Below are 25,652 nucleotides of genomic sequence, written 5' to 3' on the forward strand. Positions count from 1 at the left end.
ATATTTTCTCCAATTCTGTAGATTATCTTTCATTCTGTTAATTGCTTCTATTGCTGTGCAGAACCTTTTTAGTTTGATATAATTCCATTTGTTTAGTTTTTGTTTTGTTGTCTATGCTCTTGAGGTCTTATTAATAAAGTCTTTGCCCAGTCCTACTTCATGAAGTTTTTCCCCTAGGTTTTCTTTTAGAAGTTTTATAGTTTCAGGTCTTATATTTAAGTTTTTAATACATTTTGGGTTGATTTGAGTATATGATAAGAGATGCAAGTCTAGTTTCAGTCTTCCACATATGGATACCCAGTTTTCTGAGCACCATCAATTGAAGAGGCAGTCTTTTCCCCAATGTATGGTCTTGGTGCCTTTGTTAAAGATCAGTTGGCTGTAAGTTTGTGGATTGATTTCTGGGTTCTCCATTCTGTTCCATTGTACCAAATGTCTGTTTTTATGCAAGTACCATGCTCTTTTGGTTACTACAACTTTGTAGTATAACTTGCAGTCAGATAGTGTAATGCCTCTGGCTTTATTTTTTTGTTGTTCAGGATTTCTTTGGCTATTAGGGTCATTTGTTGTAACATATGAATATTAGGATTGGTTTTTCTATTTATGTGAAGAATGCATTTTGATGGGGATTGTATTGAATCTGTAAGTAGCTTTAGGTAGTATGGACATTTTCATGTTAATTCATCCAATCCAACAGCATGGAATGTCTTTTCATCTTTTTGTGTCCTCTTCAATTTCCTTCAGCAGTGATTTGTAGTTTTTGTTGTAGAGAGCTTCTACTGCCTTGGTTAAATTGATTCCTAGTTTTTTTTGTTTTGTTTTGTTTTTTGGTGACTATTGTAAATTGGCTTGCATTCTTGATTTCTGTTTGTGCGAGCTCATTATTGGAGTATAAAAATACTACTGATCTTTGCCTGATGATTTTGTACCCTGCAACTTTACTGAAATCATTTATCGGCTCTAATACTTTTTTGGAAGAGTCTCTAGGTTTTTCTATGTATAGGATCATGTCATCTGCAACAGAAACAGTTTGACTTCATCTTTTCCAATATGAATACCCTTTATTTATTTCTAGTGCCTGATTGCTCTGGGTAGTACTTCCAATAGTATGTTAAATAGGAGCTGTGATAGTAGACATCCTTGTCTTGTTCTTGTTATTAACATGGATGAGATTGGCAGTGGATTTGTCATATATGGCTTTTATTGTGTTGAGATACTTTTCTTCCACATAATATGCTGAAAATCTTTGTCTTGAAGGGATGTTGAGTTGTGTCGAATGCTTTTTCTGCATCTATTATGATAATCATATATTTTTTGTCCTTGATTTTGTTGATGTAGTGTATGGCATTTATTGACTTGCATTTGTTGAACAATCCTTGCATCTCTGGGATGAATTCCACTTGATAATGGTGTATAATTTTGTTGATATGTTGCTGTATTCTGATTGCTAATATTTTGATGAGAATTTTTGTTTCTATTTTCATGAAAGATATTGGCTTATAGTTTTCTTTTTTTTTTTTTTGTCTGATTTGGGTATTAGGGTGATTATGGCATCACAGAATGAGGTTGGGAGAACGGCCTGTATTTCAATATTTTGGAATAGTTTGAAGAGAATTGTTGTTAATTCTTCTATAAACATTTGGTAGAATTCAGCAGTAAAGCCATCTGGTCCTGGGCTTTCCTTTGTTGGGAGACTTCTGATTGCTGCTTCAGTCTCATTGCTTGTTGTTGGTCTGTTCAGGTTTTCTGTATTTTCTTGGTTCAGTCTTGGTAGTTTGTATGTGTCCAGAAATTTATCCATAGCCTCCAGGTTGTCAAATTTGTTGGCATATAGTTGTTTATCATAGTCTCCAATGATTCTTTGTATTTCTGTGGTATCAGTTGTAATAATGTCTCCACTTTCATTTCTGATTTTTGTTATTTGGGTCTTCTCTCTTCTTTTTTTTAGTTAGCCTCACTAATGGTTTGTCTATTTTGTTTATCTTCTCAACAAACCAACTTTTCATTTCACTGATCTTTTGTATCATTTTCTGGGCATCTATTTCATTTAATTCTTCTCTGATCTAAATTTTTTCTTTCCATATACTAATTCTGGGGTTGTATTGTTGTTTTTCTAGTTCTTTTAAGGTGTAGCAGGAGTTGCTCATTTGAAAACTTTCTCTTCTTTTGATGTAAGAATTTATTGCAATAAACTTCCCTCTTGGTACTAATTTTGCAGTGCCCCACACATTTTGATATGATGTATCTTTTTTTTCATTAATTTCAAAATTTTTTTTGATTTCCTCTTTAATTTATTCCTGGTCCCATAGGTCATTCATGAGCCTGTTGTTTAATTTCCATGTATTTCTATAGTTTTCACAGTTTTGCTTGTTATTGATTTCTAGTTTTTACACTTTTTGGACTGAATAGATACTTGAAATGATTTCAAGTTGTTAATATTTGTTGAGACTTGATTTGTGACCTAATATGTGGTCTATCTTGGATAATATTTCTTGTGCTGATAAGAAGAATGTGTATTCTGTAGTTGTTGGATGAAATGTTCTGTACATATTTTCCAGGTGTAATTGGTTGAAAATGTAGTTTAAATCTTGTGTTTCTATGTTGATTTGGTGTTCAGATGATCTGTCCAATGCTGAGAGAGGGATGTTGAGGTCCCCAGCTATTATTGTATTGGGGTCTATCTCTTTCTTAGGTCTAATAGGGTCTTCTTAATATATCTGGGTGCTCTGGTGTTGGGTGCATATATATTTATGATTGTTATGTCTTCTTTCTGGATAGATCCCTTTACTGTTATATACTAGCCTTCTTTGTCTCTCTTTATGGTTTTGGGTTTAAAGTCTATTTTATCCAATATAAAAATATCTTACACCTGCTTGTTTTTGGTTTCCATTTGGGTGGTACATCTTTTTCCATCCATTCACTATTAGTCTGTGTGTTTTTTTTACAGGTAAGGTGAGTCTCTTGGAGAGAGCATATAGTTGGGTCTAGCTTTTTAATCCAGTCAGTCAGTCTGTGTTTTCTGAGTGGGGACTTTAATCCATTTACATTTTGGGTTGTTATTGAATGATATTGTCTTACTCCTGGCATTTTATTTATTTTTCATTTGGATGTTTTAAATGTCTTTTGTTCATTTCTTCCCCTTTTATTTGTCTTCTGTGTTTAATAGTTTCTTGAGGAGGTTAAGTGTATTTCCTTTCTCTTTTTCTCTTGCATTTTTGTTCTATCAGTGTTTTTGTTCCTTCTTCTGTATTCATCATAGTGATTACTATTTTTCTGGTTCAATATTCAGGACTCCCTCAAGGATATCCTTGTAGGTCTGGTCATGTGGTGGTGATGTCCTGCAGTTTTTATTTGTCTGGGAAAAATGCTATTTCTCCTTCAATTCTGAAGGATTGCTTTGCTGGGTATAGTATTTTTGGCTGGGAATTTTTTCTTTTAGCAGATTGAATATATTATCCCATTGTCTACTGGCCTGTAGAGTTTCTGCTGAGAAGTCTGCTGTTAGTCTAATGGGGACTTCCTTTTAGGTAATTTGACACTTTTCTCTTGCTGCTTTTAAGATTCTCTTTGTCTTTGAGTTTTGCCAGTGTTACCATGAAGTGCCTTGGAGAGGACTTTTTTGGATTGAATCTGTTTGGGGATCTTTGAGCCTCCTAGATCTGAAGGTCTGTGTCTTACCCTACACCTTGGAGGTTTTCCACTACTTCATTGAATAGGTTTTTCAATGACTTTTTCTTTCTCCTCCCCTTACAGAACATCTATGATTCAGATATTTGTGTGACTAAGGTGGTCTGCTAGCTTTCTTAGGTTTTCTTCATTTTTAAAAAATTCTTTTTTTTTTCTTTCCTTTTTTTATCTGCCTGGATTATTTCTAAAAGACCATCTTCATGATCAGAAATTCATTCTTCTTCTTGCTGTAACCTGCTGCTTAAGCACTTGGTGTCTTTTGTTATTGTTGTTGTTTTATCTCATGAATCTGTCAGTTCCCAGATCTCTACTACATTCTTTTTTTAAGGTGTTAAACTTTTGTAAATTTCTTCCTTTAGATCCTAGATACTTCTTTTCATTTCCTTATGCTGTCTAACTGAGTCTTCTTGTATCTTACTGAGGTTCCTTAAGATTGTTGCTTGGAATTCCTTTTCAGACATTTCAAGGCTTCCTTGTTCTATGGGGTCTCTTACTTGAGAGCTGATTTGTTGTCCAGATGATCTATCCAATGCTGAGAGAGGGATGTTGAGGCAGTGGCTATTGTGGACAACCCACGCAGCAGTGGTGTCGGTAGCAGTGATGGGGGCTGCACTTGGCTGCTGAGGTCCCACATGCTCTTACCATTTGTCAGGTGGGGGCTACCTGTGGCTGCTGAGGTCCACAGGTGTGCTCCTGCCATCTGTTGGTTGGGGGCTGCCTGCAGCTGGTCATTGTGAAGAGCAGTCCCACAATAGGCCATATGCAAACTTGATGCCATTAGTGTGGCTCCATCCAAGTCTGAGGGTTCAGAGCTAGGGAAGCCAAAGGTGCTGTAGTGTAAATCCTGGAACCCAAAAGCTGAAGGCTGTTGAGCTCTGATGTCTATGAACAGGAGAGCAGAATGTATCCCAGCTCCAGACCATAGGAAGTGATTTTTAATGTTTTTGTGTTAGAAAAACCACACAGAAGAAATCTGGCCTTTCAATAAATATCAGACTATGCATAAATATATAAGCTCAAATTTATTTGGGCTTCTTAGGTGGTGTTGTGGATTAATGACATTTAGATAGACTAAGGCTATAAATTGCTGTAAACATGAAGAAGGAAAGAGGAGTGTCTCTATGATCATACCTCTGAAGGTAATAACACCAAGTTGGCTATAATAATAAAAACAATTTAGCTCTTGTATTGTCCTAGCAATCACCTTGTATTGTCACTACTACTATTAAATTGAAGTAGGAGGCCAGAACTTAAAATCACAACAAAAAGTGACCTAATCTTGGAGGAATATTGATGGACCACAAACTGAATCAGTCATAGGATCTTCCTCCACATTATTCTCAGAAAGTGCAGCTTTTCTGCATGGCTGTGGATCAAGTTAGCTTGCACATAGTACTAAAATCATTATAGTTTAGAAGCATATACCTGGGAAAGTATGAAAGAAATGCTTGAGTTTAAAAATAAATATTTGCTAAAATGTTTTTTTGTCTACATTTAAAGACATGTTATTTAAGTAATCATTCCTTGAAGCATCTTAAACATTTTATGAAATGTCTTTAGAGTTCATGTTTAGGTATGTAAAGACCTATCAACTTAGAAACTTCAAGTCTTTCCCTATCTCCTTTCCTCCCTCTCTCCCTTCATATCTTCCTTTCTCCTTCTTCCCCCTTCTTTTCTTTGCATCTACTTATGCATTAGAGACATTTTAAGCAAATTGATTCCTAACAGAGCACTATATTCAGAGACTGTGGCAGACTAAAGATATTTTTAAAACAATAAACCAAAAAATGTAAATTACAGGATATTACATAAGATTATGGAGTATAAAAAAGTTACCTTTCAGAGCCATTTCTATTTCATAATTATACTTAATCACAATGCTGTGAGAGCTAGTTTTATTATTATTATTATTTAGTTTCATTCTCTTTTATTGCAGAGTGCTAATGTGCTTTTCCTCTGTGGATTGTCCAGTGCAAGTTAAAGATTAACTTTTCTTTTATAAACGATTCTTCCAATGATCTCTTATAATTTATGAGATCTTATATTTTTAAATACCACAACTTGCTTGAAAAAAATGGTACAAAATGCAAATTAATTCCAACCTGAATTTCAACAATTCATACCAGTAATGATTCTGAGATTTAACTTCGAGGTATATCAATGAAGGAATTGTTTAGAAGCCTTTTTATAAAGCTGGTTAACACGCATCCTAAAGGAATTAAGTTTTTAGTGATAGATCCAGTAGCTAACATTTTAGAGACTACTAGTATAAAAGATGTAATATTGAAATCTTGGCTAGACTTACTCAAGTACTTATCACTAAAGGTGACCTTAATTTACCAACTATTCAGAAATTTAGATAACTAAAGAAAAAGTTGAATTTATATATGATGCAGTTAAGGGATTTTTTTTTTTTTTATGCACAGCGTAAGAGACAGCTACTAATGTGATTTTCTGATCCACTAGTCATGTGTAATGAATCTAATTCCTATTTCATTATGTGATAAACAATTTTTTAAGATAAGATAATTTTAATATCACCAAATTACAGCACAGATTTGAATGATGCCCAAATTTCAACTTGCAACAAAGAAATAGAATCACATATTTTACATCATGACAGAAAGGTATAAATCTTATAAATAATAGACTGTGAAACAGAAGCGTTTTGATATTCTTTATCACTTGGAGATTGTTAAAATTTTTTTTGCATCATGTATTATGTGGGTTGTTTAAAAAAAAACTAGTATTCATAGAATAGCAAGAAAACAATTAACGTGAGAAAAAAGTAACCCATGAGAAAAGCTTAAAGGAGTTGGAAAAAAGAAAGGCTGAAAAGTGATTTTAAAGCTTTTTTTTAATATTATAAGTATCTAATGAAAATAGAGTATTTGAAGATCAAGTTTTCTTTATTTTCACTAAATGTAGATGAAATTAAATTAAATTAAACTATAATTAGAAATTATGCTAGCTCTAAGGAATTGCTTCTTTATATTAAGATAGAACACTGGAAAAAAATGTGTCTGGGAAATTATGGAGTTATCGCTCTTGAATATAATTAAGAGTAGGATTGAAGGCACTGTCACAAATGACTAAAACTCAGTCTCGCAATGAGGAAGCAGACCAGAGGAGGAGAATTACGCTTTTGTTTCTGCTCTTTGATTCCATGATAACCTTGAAAGAGTAAAATTATTATTGAAAACCTTCAACTTCAGTGAAGTTCTTAATCACCTTCATATAATATTTTTTATCCTGTATCAATATTTCACTGAAGGCCGGCCAGATTTTAAATTCCTTATCATTAATTACTAACACCTAGATTTTAATCTTAGAAAGTCATCCTCGAGACATCACAAAGCAGAATTAACAAAAGAAAGAACATAGAAGAATACTTTTTTCTTTAAATGACTCTAGATCAATTGCAGCCTCTTTCCTGTGTAGTATGCAAATAATGTATTTCGTTTCAGATTAAATAGACTCAGGAGTGTGCATGTACAATCTAGAATATTATATAAAATTGTCTTGAATTTATCATATGCACATTTGTGTGTGTGCGTGCATGCGTGTATGTATGTGAGGTAAGGGAGGTGATTTAATTAACAGTTTACAATTTGAGAATTTTGAAGAGGAGAAATTTCTGTATAGTATATGTATGTATTGACTTAAGTAATTTTAATAGTTTATAGCAACTTCTTATAGCCTGAATCTTATTGTTCACTAACTGGCAAAAACATTACTTTTAAAAATACTTGTATACAGCAACAGATTTTCATATGCTTTTAGAGTGACTCATATAGTAAATCTGTTCTTCTCCAAGTGGCTTTGGGGTTCTTCAGATAGGCATCGCTTAAATGTAATATAGCAGATAAGGCTTTTCTAAACTCCTCTTCAAATGAAACAAAAGTCACTACTTCTGTTTGCCAAGCTTAACAAATAAATGTTTGACATTCTTCAGCTACTAAATTGGTTGAGAACAGAAAGATCAACATATGCATACTCTGAATTTTTTGCTCATTCTTAATGGACTACAATTATTAACCTACAAAGGGGGTGTAGAGTTTTCTTTCAAAGAAAAATCTTAGCAAGTAGCATAGGTATTTTCCTTAGGCATTTTATGTATAGACTATATGAACAAAAAATTATAATCAACTAAACATAATCCAGAAAAAGCACATATTTGAAAAATACACAACTTTCATATTAGCTTCTTATATAGTAGTTTCAATCTTCTCCTACACAAATTTTACTGAACTATTATATTGAATATTTTTTGTCTGCCTCTACGCTATTCTCAGATGGCTATTCATTCTCATGAACAGTGGAAGACCAAGAGACATTAAGCAAGAGAAAAAAGAGAAACTGGATTTCTGGTTAACCTGTTAATTTAAAATATAGCTCCTGATATGAGAGTGTAAAAAATCTTTCAAAGGTAATGTGAACATTTAGAATAAAATACTCGAATATATCTAGGCTGAAGAAGGATAGATTATTTGCACAAATGTATACAAAATGTAATGATTGAACATGGGTTAAAACTCTGAGCATTAAAATTATATTTGAATCTTACATGAGAGCTCAATTTACCTTGTGCTCTGCCCATTCTGCCAGGGAACATTCTGGAGGGTCATTGTCAAACAGTGGTTCAGCCCAGAAAGAGCTCTAGAGTTAAAAACCTCTTGTTTGAAATTTAGCTCTGTCTCTTGCCTTCCTATCTGAACCTCAGTTTCCTCATCTGTTAAACAAGAGTGAAAATAGTATTTAGAACAGAGAGTTGTTGAAGGGATAAAATGTGTACAGAAAGAGAGTTCTTAGCATATAGTATGTGAATCAAACATTAAGGTATTGTAGTATTTTTCTAAAAAGAAAATTTCAGAACTGTACAATTGTGTCATTTTAAAAATGAAAACTCCATGTCACATTGAATAACTAACTTATTCACTATAGAGTCCATGAAATGGCAAAGATAAAGTCTATTAGACTGTATCTATCCCAGATCACTGGGAAAATTTTCTTCACACAAATATATACTCATACACACACACCAAGAATGCAATCACAGAGACTAGCAATTAGAGCTAAATTTTATTCACAAGGCTAAAAATTTTTGGTTAAAAGGTTATACAACATCAGAGTTTTATTTACAAGCACATAACCCCATTTAATTCCAGTAGGAGTGCTTTTAACAGATACAATGAGAAGGATGGTTTATCAAATAAATCAGATGAAGAGGTAATTCATTAAGAAATGTACACATACTTTATATACATTTGATACATAAATACTTAAAACTAAAAAGTGTACATTTATATTCCATTATTTGATGTAGGGCCTTTGCTTTTCCTTTGGATATACGTTTACTGATTAGCCTCATGCATCATTTTTATTAGACAGGCCACACTCCTAATACATAGTCTGTGATTTCCAGTCTTGGTTCCTATAAAATGGAGTGTGCACTTAAACACTTGAACAGCTTTCTGAATACAGAATGCTTCTAGAGTTTTATGGTACTTTTCCTGAATCTTCTACCAGTTCTTCTGCTTAGACATAAATCTGTGACAAGTCTTTGTAGCACTTTGCCGTTTACAATTCTTTCTGAAAAGTTCAATTTTATCTTCTTTGAAGCAATTATCTTATATTCATATTTCATTGCTTCACATAGGATTTTAATTAAACTAAATAGTTTCAGTAGCAAGTGAAGCTAATAAAAACATATCTATGAACACATATCTAATTCTTCCTAAGCATTAAACTCATTTTGTCAGCAGAAGTGAGTGGGCACACTGTAAGGTAGCATACTCCCTGCTTACTGAGGTCATCAAGTCAATATGTTTTATTTACTGTGAGAATAATGGCTTTGTTTAATCCAATGAGTTGGTTAAGCAGAGGTTTGTCAAAAAAGTTTCTAATTTATTAATATCGATGCATTTGCTATATCAGAGTAAGTCATCCAATTGTAGATGATTTCGATAAAACAGCACTATATTTATAAATCAGACCTGAAGTTTTGATCATTCTAACATCTCAAGAAGTTTGTTTGCAATCTGTAAATATCCTACACAGTTACATGACTGCTACTTGATCGCAGTACCAGCGTCTAATCACAGATAAAAATTTTTGAATGAAAAAGTACATACACATTATTTTTAAAATAGTTAAAATCAGTGCACCTCAAACTTTCATGTGCAGATGCATCACCTGAGGGGTCTCATTAAAATGCAGATTCTGATTCAGTAAAGTTTATGCTACATATAAATTACCACAGTAAAAAATAAAGGCAAATGATACATTGATGCCATGCCCTACCAATATGATCATTTACTCTGGAAGTGGAGCCTGGAAATGATATTTTTGTAGTTATTCAGTTGATTCTGTGTGTAGGCAAATTAAAGAACTACTGATTTAAATGGAAAAACTTAAAATATCTTCTAATCATTCACTACTTGAGTTCTGGTGAGAATGAAAGTAGTTTAATTACATCAATTCTTTTTGTCACAGGGGAAAAAATGTGTTGCTAAGTAGGCACATTCTCAAAACTTCGTCAGGATGAATGTAACATAAAGAAGGCTCTATGATAGGAAATGTAAAGAATTGATAGCAATTGACTTAGTGAAGAGCTGCAAACTTCTGGCGTTCTAATTTGTTTGTAGGTGACTATTTAACAGTATTTGTTTGGTGATCACAAAATACCTTAGTAGACAGAAGAAAGTGAAAATTTGCCTTTAATTATGTTAAATTCTTCTCAGTCTAAATTTAATGATTTTTAAATGGTCAAAATGTAGGAAATAGGAAGGTGATCAGTAATTATTTAAGTGGTATTAAAATTTCATCTGCTAATTACATTACTATATTTTTATTAATCCAAGGGTATTCATAGAACTGATATGAAAACTGAAGAACTGTTAGAAGTGGTATTCTAGTGCACATGAACGTGTGAATTCTGTTGTATATTAACGTTATCTGTGTGTGGATGTGGATAGGTAGGTAGGTAGTTAATTAGATAGAGAGAGAGATAGATAGATATAGATAGCTATACATATATTAAATCCAGGATAAATTTCTTTGAACATATTTATTCATGTAGACTCGTTTATCAAAATAATACATTTATCAAAGGAAAGAATATAGTCATCAGAACCAGATGGTCTGGATCTAAATATCAACAGCTTCATAAACTGGGGCAAATTTAACCACTCATTTTCCGAGTCTGCTAACATCTACAATGAAACCTTCTTGTAAGAATGGAAAGAATTTTGAACTTCTTGTAAGAAAAAAACTTGCACGCATCCTGATAGCATGAATATAGAAATAGTATTTGATTACTACAGTGCAAAGCTGAGATAATCTGATAAAAAACAAATATGATATGTACAGTGGTATATATAACATTATGTAATGCAAAATATGAGATAATACACTACTTGAAGTATTTATGCCTTCCTACTTTTAATTCTATATCCATGTTTTTGTCATTCTCTCTTCTGTCCGTCTTTTACAAGTTCCATTACATACTTAGAAAATATCCCTTATAGAATTATAATCATGTTGCCTTTTTATGGATATGTCAATATTTGTAACAGTGTTTGAGGTAGGCAAGTTCCTCTCCTAACTTTATCTTATAAATGTGACCGGTAATGATACAACTTATGCAGTATTAAATATTAATTTGGGATTATACATTAATGATATAGACCAAGTGACTTCCTTCATTGCTAAGTCAATGTGAACTAGTGAAGTGTCTTATTTTGTTACCTTAACTGTGTGATAAACATTTCATTTGGACCCTCACATTGCACAGAATGGCAGTATAGAAAAGTATCCAAATATTATAGTCACGAGTATCTATTCTGAATTTGATCCCAATCACTATTATTTATGAAAATATAAGAAAGTGAATTCCTGCTCTAAATGTTTGAAGTATAAACATGCATTGAATTTTACAAAGTACATTGTCAGTGGAAGCTACACACCAAGTAAGCAATGTAATGATAGATACTTGAAAACTCTGTCACTTAATTCTAATCAGTTGTCAAATTTAGATTCCATCAAATACTATCAAACTAGAAAGTCATATAAATGGAATCTACTCTAACTACTTAGTCAAAAGAATGAAATTATTTTTCTATTTTATATATACCATTGTGTTTTATATTTTTCTCTATTGTCTGATAAATTGCTTTAGAATAATTATTTCTACAGAGACAGTCTATGATCTATGCAAGTATGTCTTTTGAAAACCAAAGAAGGTATTTCTTCTATTTGAAATAGTGTTTGAAATATTTACGTTTTTAAAGTTAAGGCTTGTAAAGTGATTGCAGCTATCTGCAAGTCAGATGAACTTTGTATGGTCTTTTGACCCTTGTTATATTAATAACACTTTCAGTGATAATGTTAGCTACTTGCCATATATATATATGTGTATGTGTGTATTGCATTAGTCCATTTGTGTTGCTTATAACAAAATACTTGAACTCAGTAATTTATAAAGAACAATATTTGTTGCTTACAGTTTTGGAGGCTGGGAAGTCCAAAATCAAGGGAACACAACTGGTGAAGGCCTTCTTTGGTGGTGATTTCAGTGATGTAGGGTATCACATTGCATATGGCAGATCTGAGAGACGAACCTCCTTATTCACTCTCTTTATAAAGCCACCAGAATCACTCCCATTATTCCAAGAATGGATCAATCTGATACCAGAAAAGAAGGTCTGGGGAGATAGGATAGCTGACCTCAACCCACTCCGACCTCTTCCAGGTTCTTGACTCCACCACAGGAAAGAATTCAAGAGCAGAGTCACAGTAGAAAGTGAAAACAGGTTTAATGTGAAGCATAAGAAATACGGACTTCACAGGGAAAGTGTGGCCTAACTCCAGAGACTGAGCAGTGGCCACACCAAGTTTAATACAAAAGTAAGAAATACATACTTTCCAGACAAAGACTGGTTTCAGAGTGAACAGCAGCCTGCTAAAGGCAAGTTTAACACAAAAGTAAGTAAGAAATATACACACCTCACAGGCAAAGTGTGGGCTGGTTCCAAAGAAAATAAGCAACCACTCTGCCTTCTTCCTGAATTCAACTTTTATAGCTTGGCTCTCTATACATATTCATGTTATTTAGTGAATATTCAAATAAGGGGTTGGTTCCCAGTTATGTAACAGGTTATATGAGAGGTTTGTGCATGCTCAGTTTGTCAGCTTTAGAGTGTGCTCACTGGTCAAATTCCAACACATGGGCCAACTACACTTAAAATATTCTAGTGCCTCCAGTGGGAGGTCATTCAAAGGATAAACTCCTTTTTATTGAGCATGCTCAGCCACTAAGATTACATAAGTCTGCCTCCTGAGATCTCAGTCTCCACATGTTGGTGCTGAAAATAGGTGCAACAGGTAACAGTAGCTCCGGACTCAGTGGAGGGGCTTGAGTCCTAACGGGGTGGTTTGAGACCCAGGGGAGTGGCCTGAAACTCAGAGGAGTGGCTAAATCCCAAACCCAGGGGGACTGAGAACTTCCTATCTCAAATCCATTCATGGAAGTGCAGTCCTCACAATCCAATCACCTCTCCAGGGCCCCACCTTTGAACTACCACAGTAAGATTTCCCAGTCTCTTCACACTGTCACAGTGGGGACCAAGCCTCCAACACATTAAACTTCTGGGGGTACACAATTCGATCCATAATATGTGTATATAAACTGTTCATATTCTAAAATTTAAAATATCAGTTATAGTTCCATTGGGCTGATGTTCTATGATCTTTATCTGTACTTGTATAGAGATAATTGCTTTGGATCAATCATCTATAAAAAAATGCCCTCTCATGCCCATTTTAAAGAAATGGCTTACTGAAGTTAAACCATTCAGACAGCATACCAATACCAATGACAGAATGTCAAGACTGATCAAAATAGAGGTTCGCATATCAGCATTTCTAAGGTATATAGTGTCAAGTGGGGTCTGGGACCATGTCCTTTACTCACCACAGTGTTCTCAGTGCATAGCAAGGTCTGAAACATAATTATCGGTAAATATGTTTTGGTTCAATGAATGTCAGAAATGCTTCATTTTAGTGTTTTATATTTGCCAATTTTACCCAAACAAGGTAGAGTTAGCCAAAGTATTATTTCTTCTGTTAAATTTAAAAGACATAAATGGTACGTGGTTCCAGAAGCTCTTATTGGTGGAGAATTCATGAGTTGGCAAACCAAGGTAATAATAATACAGAAGTATGTCTGTTATGAAAGAAATGGGTTACACAAAAGTCTGACAAAATGGCCATTTAGGAAATTTGTCTTAAAAGGATGATAAATGAGTTACAAATGGTGTGCACTAAAGATTTTTTGTTCTTCTTTACTGAGCTGGAATGAGTGTTCCAGGGTAGTTATGGCATATCGATCCTTAAACATTTGACATGTTTTTATTTACTCACCAAATATTTATCAAGTGCTAAATAGTGGCCAGACACTATTTTAAGTTACTTTTTACAGAAACTTTCTAAATATACTAGACTACAGTAGTCTCCAATGAAAACATTTGACAAAAAAATATTGTGAGGGAATTTATTAATGAACTAGGTGCTCCTGTATTTATTTTATTTTTTTCCCACAGAATATGGCTGGGTTTTTATTATACCTGGTCTATACATCATTTCATCTATGTACAAGATGTGTTCTTAGAGACTTTTGTTGTCAGGAAGCTCACATACTTATTAGCATTTTTATGTTTAGTGATGCCATATTTACTTACTAGTATCAGTGCTACATTTTGCTGTATCTTTAAGACTTCTAAGTCCTTGATTTATATTATATAATTAATTGTGAATTATATCTTCTTTCCAATGTATTTCATTCAAATTATTTAATCTAAATGGCAACACGATAGCTGGGAATATTATGTGTTCATTCCTGAAGGTGGCCATTTTTCAAAAGGGGTTTTGCAACAGGTCTACAGACTTTAGTGATACTTGCATATAGTTTTATGTTGAACGAATATAAGTGTGCACTAGCTTTGGCTCTTTTTGATGTTATCCAATTAACTATTTATATGAAATAACAAAAGTCTAGTGCAAAAAATTAAAATAGGAAATTCATACACAACTAGTTCAAAACCACAAAGCAAATTCATCCTAGCCAACCTATGGAGATAATTTATATTTAATAAAATCTCTTCTGGTAGGAAAAATACTAGTCTTAGATCTTATGTAAACCAAAAGGTATTCCCTATTTAAAATATGACATATTTCTCTGTTGACACTTGAAATCCTGGTACACGATTTTAAATTATGTGGGAAAGATCAGAATAATTGATTGTTGTATTTAGGAAACACACATTATGCTTTGGGTATTTAACTTTAAAAAAATTTTCCTTTAATTTCCATAAACAAAAATACATGTAGAACCTGAAGTTAGTTTTACTTAAAAAAAAAAAAAAAGAGTAGAATCATTTTGGGAAGTTTTTTAGTGAGTTGTGACCATGCAAAACAAGTGAACACTGGTAACTTCTCTGACCTATACGGTACAACGATCAAAACAGAATAAGAAAGTATTGCTGCTTAGGGATTAAGGGACACATCCTCATGTCATAATGTTTCATCTGAGTGCAACGAGGCTTAGAGTACTGGATAGGATTGGCATACATTTTAAATAAATGTTTTGGTTGTTCATGGTTTAGGTTCTCTTAGGTTAAATTTCAGTCAAATTCTTAGCAGTACTAATCTTCATATTTTAGCTAATTTCTTTTTGGATTCCCCAACCAAATTAACAGAAACGTTAGTATTACATGTTTGAAGAAACTCTGAAAGTAAAGGAAGAGATTAATATTTAGGAATTCAATTGGATGCAGAATCAAATTTATAGTCTATGAAAGATTTATCATTCCTTCCTTGTTATATAATAAGTAGGTCTCAGGCAATACTTTATCTCTTAGTGGTATGCTCTCCTTTTATAAATACCAAAAATATAATATTTATATTCTGAGTATCCAAAGAGCCATTACCTTGAATCTGTGTCTTCTAGTCATGAAGTGCAGATGATTTCTAAGGCAGATAACATTTGGTTTATTCAAAAAACCTTTTAACATGTCTTATGCAGTCAGTTAATCTGTCAGACTGATAAAATGTCTCTCATACTTCTCCTCCTCTTCCTGTGCATATAAGCTTTTATTTAATTCAGTTTGAAATAGCTTGCTTCTACTTTTCATTTCCTCTTCATGATTGTGGCACTGTCTTTTTTATGCTTTGTTCTTTGCTGACATAAAATATTTATCAACATATCATCTAAGAAGATTGGCTCTCCACGGTAGACACCCAATATGTTTCACCACATGGAAAATGTCTCTTCTTATTTATTCCTAAAATCTATAGCCAGATTCCCATATGTCAGTTTTAGCCATTGATATTTGAAATGTAAAACTAAATAATTTCATGGATAGAAATTATGTATGGACATTGCCATAAACACTACATTTTAAAATAATTTATATCTAAAATTTAAAAAGAAGAATCATACTTGTTGATATCAAACAAACATGGATTTGGAATTTATTTTATTCTGTAAATTGTAATGAAAAAATAGGTGTTCCAATAAACTTATTTTTCATTGTTTCTTCAATATAACTTCCCAGATTGTTAAAACAATAACATTAGTCTGAGACTATTTTTTAAATGTGGCCTATTATTTCAAGGTTCATTTCTCTCCCCAAATGTTAAACTATAACACATAAACAATGAGTTGGTTCCAAGAATGAAAATTTCTGCCAAAAATTGTGTTCATACCCTGTCACAAAAGTCCCAGTAAAATATATATTCAAGAAAAAGAATATAAAATATTGAAAGTAATATCAAAAGTCTCCCATTCTTTGAAATCGCCCATGCGGTACTACCATTAAACCAACTTTAATTCAGTGCGATTACAGGAAACCCCAACTTCAGTAGGTGCTAACATTGAAGATGAGAATATGAAAACAGATTCATAAAGATAATTATCAAGTCAGATTGCACTTGCAACATCATGCTTTCTCTTTCAATTATTTTATCTGCTTAAGCGATGTGTAAAAGTTAGGATGTGCATCACAAAATAATCAATTTGTTTGAAATTTTATAAGTTGTCCATCCAGATGCATCTCTCTAAATTGATGCATTAGGAGAAAAAATGCTGTCTATAAATAAACTTTATTTCTTTCTCATTTTGTAGAGAATTTTAACATGAAATTAATAGAATATTGCTTTTTGAGAACTATATAATATTTATGACAGTGATAGTTATTGAAATTAGTTCATATTTCATATAGATTTTTTTAAAAGCATGCTTTTATATACAAAAACTATCAACCTCTGCCCAAAATAGACTTGAGATAGACATTTTTGAAATGGTAATTATATGGTCTATTGCCTTTTTCAGTTTCTTATTACATATGCTGTATGTAATAGAAAAAAATATGTATATAATATAGGTTTAATATAAATGTAGATAGGCATATAATATATTATAAATATAAATCTTTCTCAAATAAAATCTCTTTGTCTCCAAACTATGCCCTAAGTTGTATGCAGAGCTGTATTAGTCCATTTTGTGCTGCTATAACAGAATACCTGAAACTGGGTAATTTATAAAGAACAGAGGTTTATTTGCTTATAATTCTGGGACAGCTGCATCTAGCACGGGCCTCAGGCTGCTTCTACTCATGGCGGAAAGCAGCAGGTACAAGCAGATCACATGGCGAGGGGAAGCAAGAGAGAGAGGAGGTGTTAGAGTCTTTTAAACAACCAGCTCTGGGGGGAACTAGTGGAGCGAGAACTCACTCATTAATTTCCCCACCTAGGGAGAGCACTAATCCATTCATGAGGGATCCTCCCCCATGACTCAATCAGTTTCCAGCACTGCCACATTGGGGATCAAATTTCCACGTGAGTTCTGGGAGTATAATACATCCAAACTCCATCAAGAGCCTAATATTTTTAGCAGGGCATATAATAATACACAAAACAAAATACCCTATTTTGAACTCATAAAATTGATTTCTACTAATGAAATCATAACTTCAAGTATTCTAGTAAAAGTCATTTCCTGATATCATGCCCACTTATGCTATACAGGTATTTTTAATCACCTACTGTTTTCTTTACAGTACAACAGATTTTTAAATTAGTTTGTAATAGAGCAAAGAGGTTGGCAAAAATGTAAAGAAAAAGTTTCAAAAGTTTTTTATTATAAAAAGAAACTTTTTAAAAGAAAGTTTTATTATAGTCTATGTCTTTAGATATAATTGAGGTTCTCTTTGTTATTTTTCTATGTGTACAACTCAAAAAGGCTTGTTGACAGCAAATCAAAGCTTCTAAAATTGAGTAAACTGAATGAAGGAAAATCATGTTAGATTTCACAAGGAAGAGATTAAAAAACTTAAATGTTTTAGTAGTGTACGGTTTGTACACTATTACCTTAGAGGCATACATTTTGTCTGCATTAAATCATTCAAAGGAAGAAGCTTTAAAAAATCAATATCTCTATGGACCCAAAGACCAGCTATACCACCAAGTTATATTTTTAAATGATCTTAATTTGGAATTCATCCACTCAAGAACAGATTGAATATTAAAAGGTGTGAAATTTTTGAGAGCTGCAATTGTTTCAAAGATTTTGGATAGCTTAGAGACAGATTTCAGAAATATTGATTTCTTAGTATTTTCTTTGCCAAACTGAAAAAATAATGTATCCAGCCCTTAAGATTTTGCTTTTGGAATGTCTCAAGGTCATTAAAATTTGTATATTATCATAACTGCTTCATGCAGCTCTGTAAGCAGTGTGATCAGGGCCCTTGTACGAACTTTCAAAGAGCCGTCCAGGTTTATTTTTGTAAAAAGTTCAGAGCCCTTCATGATTCACTTTTCATGAGTACCTCTTTGGGAGTCAGTCAGCATAATCTTTAAACAAACAAACAAACAACAAAAAAACTCCCTTAAATACCCAAACTAACCCAGAAGGATTTGAAATTAACATTTGTGCTGTTAGAACAGTTTGACAATGTGATTAGTAAAGTCAGATTGTCTGTAAAAAAACAGGTGACAAAGTAATGTGATCATGTACATTTTTTTCTGTAAGATATTCAGTTCTGTACATCTCAGATTTTTCTTTTCTTCATTGTCACTGTCAAAAGGACTTATTATGATTAGCTAGATTTGCTCCATACTGTTTTGAACCATTTAAAATTCTAAGCTAGATTTTGAAGTAAAATTTTTTGCCTTAAATTTTTAGTGAAAAGGAGGAATTACATTCAATTTTTCTTCAGGACAAAGATAAATTATTAGTTACTATTTTTTAATAGGCATTATTATCATTATTTTTTGGATCTGCCAAAGCAAGATTTTAATTCTCAAAATATGCTCTTCTTTCGTTTTGCTTTTGTCAGTTGATGCATACATGAGGAGGTAAGTTACATTTAGTATTTGTCTCAGTTGGAATTTCCCTAAAATATATTCTAAAAGCACTGATCTATTGATACTTCCTGCAATAAAAGTTTGCCTTGGGCCAATAGGTTTGGATACTCATATTATTTCTGTATCTTGGAAAAGATTGATAAATGGTAGCATTTCATAGTGTGTGAGTTCTTTGGTAGTGAAAACAAATTCTAATTGTACTTCCTCCTCTGACCAATTGTGTGGGTGTTAGAGAAGTCGTTTCCTTCCTCTTGACTTCATTTCTTCACACATATATGGAGAATGCTGAATCAGTGATTTTCTAAGAACTCTGGTCCTTGGCCTGTGTACTTATTTTAGTATAGATAAAATATAGGTTGGGTCTCTGTGTTCTTTGAAGTGTATGAACACTGTCAACATAAAAATAAGACTTTTGGAAGTGTCATCCTTTATGGTGGTCCCAAAGATTTCCCTAAATAAAAGGGCAGAAAATACAGCTGATAGATTGTAGACTAGAAAGATTTTGTGATGAATAGGAAAAATGATTTAATTTCAGGAATTGAAGAAGAACTACAATTTTAGGTTATGAAGTAAAAGGGGCTATTTGGTATGATGGCACAGCATGAGTTTGGTCAACAAAAATTCTGTTAATGTAGAAAATGGTAATTGCATATTTAGTGAAAATGTTTTAACTTCTAAAATTTTAGTTACCCTATAATCAAGCCAACACTATGACTTTAGCTGTTGTCAATTTTGAAATGAGTATTTCTTTGATCTAGTAGTAGTCTAAGTTTTACTGAAACTCAGTAAACAGAGGGATATGGTTGGAAAATTTAACAAACAGGGAAGAAGAATTTATTTTATATTTGCAACATTTTTTCACTGTAAATAATATGCTTATTATATTAATCACTTTGCAACTTTTGCATTTGTAGCCTTAACCTTTCGCACAATTTGATCAGAAAATTTGATTTGAGCTTCACTATTTTTATGGTTCAGACTCCATGCAATGTACATAAGTACAATAACGTCACAGCATATTAATTTTGCAATCAACAGGAGATGTACTGGGGTGATTTGAATTATACATCAAGAAGGATTGCATCTTTTTTGTCACATCTTGTAGAATGTTTTTAAATAAGCATTATTCAAAGAAAACTAGGTATTGGTCTATTAATTTAGCATTACAGTCTTCAAGTACATTGTTTTTATTTTTATTTTTCTTATACTGATTCTTCTATATTCTGTGACCTTCAGTACAAACTACTGTGTGGCTTGGCATAAGAAAATAAATGAGGAACTTGTTCTCAAAAGTTAGCCCACAATAACTAAGAATATGTTAGATTTCAGATGAATTAAATCTTGATTTATCAGATTTTTCTCTGTATTAGGAACTATAATAATTATTGTAATGTATTCAGTCAGTTAAGACATGTATGTGCGTAGCAATAAATACTTACATAAATTATTCTCCAATTGATTCTAGTGACAAAGATATCTGATTATTTCTAAATAAATGTCTTTAAAAATATTTTCAATTCTTATTTTCCCCAAGAAATAATGACTTTTACTTAAAAAATGGCTTCACTAGGGCCAGCCCCGTGGCTCACTCGGGAGAGTGCTGCGCTGGTAGCGCTGAGGCTGCGGGTTCAAATCCTATAAAGGGATGGCCGGTGTGCTCACTGGCTGAGCGTGGTGCAGGTCACACCGTGCTGAGGGTTGCAATCCCCTTACCAGTCCAAAAAAAAAATGGCTTCACTAAAGTAACTTTATTATGTGACTTTAATAAGTATACATGGTAAAACAACTGTGACTGTTACTACTTTATTGAAGCAAATGGTAATTATAAATTGATGCATGATAATTGACCAACAGACCTTATGCCAACATTATCAATTTTGTGGTGAGCTCAGTTGACTTTTAAGCTATTCAAGCATTATCTATTTATTAGTAATTCTCTTTTTCATTTAGCCAGATATTTCTAGTGCACAGTTTAAAAACCTCAATTATACTCAAAATAAGCATTTATGCAAACATAAATTTTTACATTGTTATTGCTTTTCTGTAAGTAAAAATGATACCTGAACTATTACTTGTGTTTAAATCTATTATTTAAGAAATTTAATTGCAGAATATTTAATAACCTAAAAACAATTTTCTTGTTAAAAACAAATTTAACTTAACAATTTTTCTGAAGTTCTTACAACAAGAAAATGGAGGGGACACACTTGGGTGGGAGGGGGGAGAGGGAGGAGGGAGGGAGGTTTCGGTGAGGGGACACAATAACCAACTACATTGTATATTGACAAAATAAAAATAATAAAAAAAAAAGAAAAAAAAATAAAATGTTTTCTGATGTATGAAATTCTAGAGAAAAAAAAATCCTTTGATTCCAGAGTAAAAGACTAAAAATGCAAATACTGGCATATTATGGAATCAAAACATAATTGGTCAATTAACAAGTGAAAATAATTATCATTTATGTTGATGCAGGGAAAAGTATGAAGAGGGCAAAATTTTGAACACACAACAGTTTTTCTTTTCTTTCATTCTCCCAAAAAAACAAATTTAACTTAGATATATTCATTTTCTATATTATTAAAATTGTGTTTTAAGTTACCCATATATCATATTATATATAGTCATTCAAAATATAGCATTTGGTTGGATTAACTTGTAAAAACTTCATTTCTGCCACAATGATTCATATAGGCTGTAGTATCTCAAAGGACAAAGGCTGTGATTGTCTTGATATCACAAAAATCTTGAGCAGTGTGGATGCTTAAAATCAATGATAAACTTTTAATCTTTAATTAAAAAGAAGCACCCTGAAATTTAGAGATACATTTGGAAATGGGCTTTATCATATGCAAAAAAAAAATCCTTATAGTTATAGTAAATGCGTTAACATGTAATAATCCATATACAGCCTTAGAGTAAGGAAATGGTTCCATGTTTGACCCTGTTTCATGTGATAAATTCAAGTGTTTCCTCAGAGTCAGTCTTGAAAATTTTAAGCATAATTTGCTTATTGTCCTCAGTTTTAAGGAAAATTGATCAATATTTGACTTTGGTGGCTTATAAACCAATTTTCACTGTTCAGCTTGGAAACTAAAAGTCTGGAATAGGTTGTTAAAATGTGTTTGTTTTCTTTTTTATCGTTGTCACTTGTTCTGCCTCTTTTACTTGTTCCTTCATACCCTTATAAATAAGTCCAGACTCATCACATTCCTTTTTTGTTTTGACTTTTCAGTTATCAGATTAGAAAGGATTTTGATCACTAAGGTCTAGATGACACATTTCAGTCTTAAAAATGAAAAGCAAATACCTTATTACCTCTCTGCCTAAAGCAGTCTTTCTCTTTTCACTACAGTACATTTCAAAACTCTGTATTTAAATATTACAGGAGTTGATTATTCAAATAATCAATTAGAATATTGTGTGTGTGTGTGTGTTTATGTGTGTGATTCTGATCATTGAAGCAGAACCATCATTTGATGGGTGGAGAGTTGCAGAATTCCACTTAGAAAATCAACCCTACCCAAAGTGTCTTGTGAAAGCATTGGGTTTTTTTTTTTTTCTTTTATACTTCAGCTTGTATTACCAGTAAATTACATTGCTTATAGATGAAACATCTTGTGATGAAAAATAAATGTGCTGTGTGCATGTCAATGACACTTAAAAATATTGCACAATGCTCCCTCATTAATCCTTATTACTGCATAGAAACATTACTTTCACTTCTATTTTCCTGTGTATCTCTGACCTATTACTTCTGTCTAAGCATTTCATATGTCTTTGGTTTCATAATATTCTAATTTTATCCAAAATAGATTTTCGGTAATGGGCCACAATAATCAACCACATTGTATATTGACAAAATAAAATTTAAATAAACAAATAAAAATAAAAATAAAATATAAAAATAGATTTTTAAACAAGTTCAAAATGTTTATCTTTTAAACTTTTATTTTTATATTCATATTATTAAATATACCCTAAAACGCAGAAATGATCAGGAAATTATTTTTACTGTTGGCCTTAAAATTTTACAAAGAATAAACTTGAAAGTCATCTGTCCAGATCAATATATATCCAAGTTTTTATTAACATATAATTATTTTTTTAAAAAAATAGATTTGCTACTTGTTCCAGGTCAAACATGATCTCACAGTGTTTTGAAAGAAGTCACTTAACAATGTAATGTCTGAATTTATCTAAAAAATAATCATGAGAAATAATATAAAATTTTAGTTGTGAAAACAGCTGCATTATAGGAAAAATTTATTAAACCATGATAAGCATAATTTTATTAGGTCAGTCTCATGCTAGTTTCTATTGATTTTTGGTCTTTCCCATTACTATTTTCCACATAAGGATTTGGAGGCAGAGTAGCCTGTTAAGTCAAAAACAATGTTTTTCCTTATTTCTATTTCTAGTAGTAGGTTTCATGAGAGAAACTGACATTTCAATAGGGGACTGTACTTTGCCATCACTGCCACTGAAACTAGAAAATCTATCGAGTTCTTGCAAAATGTTGAGTTCAACAGCACACTGCCTTTAGGGGAAAGACCAGTCATTACTTCCCAAGAGGCCAGCATATTGAATAGGTTAGGTCTGGTTTCAGAAAAACATGCTACAGAAGACAAATTTCATATTCTCTATAAACTGGAGTTGAGAATACATTGCAATATATTAAAATTTACATTGTAAATATATTTAGTTATGCTAATATGTGTTGGGAACAAAATATTTATTGTGCTTGACTTTATTAAAATCTCTTTTTAGCTTTCATTCCTGGACTAAAAAAAGGTACAGTAGAAACCAACACGAACCATAGCAGTGTGCATGTTTCATTTTTAAATGAATTGATGATTTGTGTTTAAGAACTTTTTGTCCTTTCACTTTTCATAAAACATCACAATTTCAACTGTTTGCTTCAAACATATATTTAATATGTTTAAAACGAACTGACCTCTAGGAAGGGTATTCAGTCAGTTGGGTATCTTGTATACCTGGATGCTTTTTCCAAATTGTATGCCATCAATCTCTAGATAGCAAAATTAATATGATTCTACAGTCATTTATTTGACTTACTGTACTTGCTTTCAAATTACCTAGGGATTTAATTATTCCTTTTTCTCCTCTGACAGTGTAAGCATTTTCAGCATTTTGTCTGAGGAGGCATTACAGATATAATTCTACTTTTCTATATTTTTTCCAATTTGATATATAAATCATATATGCTGTATACATGCCAGTCAAAATAATCCAAGTTTATATACTTTGTGAACTTGTAGTAATATGTAAGATGCATTTTCTTTGCCAAATTATAATGCATAGATTACATATGAATCTATACTAAGTTAGGTTTAACAGACAAGAAATTTCTTTAAAAATGAAGTTTAAGCAATCAGTTAAAATGTAATTAATTTTATTGTGCTGATAAAATTTTAAAATACTGCAGGATATTTTGAATGTTTCAAACATATTTGCACTCATTGTGTTTGTGCATGTATTTCTTTATTGTCCACTTTGTATTTGAGGATGGATCTGTCATATTGTTTCATAGCTATTTAAAAGAATAATTTATTTCACTTCATACACTTTTATTTTAAAGTGTAATTTATAATCCATTGATAGTTTGACCAAATAGAAATAGCATTGAAAGAATAAATCTTCCTGAAATCAGTCATAAATGTAAATTGTTATGTAAAGAAGAACCTCACCTTTAATCTTAAATTTTGATGTGCCAGCAATACTAACAGTATACTTTATTATTTTTTGGTATTTTAAATGTTGTTAAGTGTTGCTTTGGACTTTTTACATTACTTTGGAGTAGTTCTCTTGTGATCTTATACAATCAGTTCTAATTTTCATGATACATTTTTGTCTATCATCTAAATAGTGGAATTTCAAGCCGAATATTTTATTTCCCTTGAAAATTTTGAGCATTAAATGCTTACGTGGTTAATTCAAGTTAAAGTGGATGCCTTGCATGTGCTTTTCATTTTGTCTCTACCCTTCTAGATTATTGGATATCTGCTGATATTATTCAGTAACTAAGGATATCTAATAGTCATGGGGAGTCATTTGGGTTTGTGATACAAAGTCAAGGTGTTTTGAGCATAACTATTCAGAGGTATAGTAGAAAGAGCATTTGAATGTGAGTCAGGACATCTGGAGTTCTGATGACAGTTCTACACCTGACTTGATATATACACCTAGCCACATAATTTAAACTCACAGAATCTCTACTTTCTTATTTTTCCTCATTTAAAAAGTTTTATGTCTGGGCCGAGCCCGTGGTGCACTCGGGAGAGTGCGGCCCTGGGAGCACAGCAGCGCTCCCACCCGCGGGTTCGGATCCTATATAGGGATGGCCGGTGCGCTCACTGGCTGAGCGCGGTGCAGCCAGTCTCAAAAAGGATAAAAAAAAAAAAGTTTTATGTCTCTGCAACATGACAGTATGCTCATCATAATAGTAATAGGATCAAAAGCTAACAATAGCTAGTATTTGAATGTGTACTATGTTCTAGGCATTGTTTGTAATAATTAATATA

The 25,652-nt window shown here is 32.4% G+C and overlaps 1 protein-coding gene across 1 annotated transcript in view; it reads left to right on the forward strand.

The window, feature by feature from the left end:
• Positions 1-23,975, forward strand: part of LOC103591260 (protocadherin-11 X-linked-like) — a 262,098-nt gene extending 238,123 nt beyond the window's left edge. Inside the window, exon 4 of the mRNA XM_008573674.1 lies at positions 23,878-23,975. Within this exon, the coding sequence (XP_008571896.1) occupies positions 23,878-23,975 (98 nt within the window). The remainder of the gene's footprint in view (positions 1-23,877) is intronic.
• The last annotated feature ends 1,677 nt before the right edge of the window (positions 23,976-25,652 follow it).

This window comes from Galeopterus variegatus, unplaced genomic scaffold, assembly GCF_000696425.1.
Source record: "Galeopterus variegatus unplaced genomic scaffold, G_variegatus-3.0.2 Scaffold952, whole genome shotgun sequence".
NCBI lineage: Eukaryota > Metazoa > Chordata > Mammalia > Dermoptera > Cynocephalidae > Galeopterus > Galeopterus variegatus.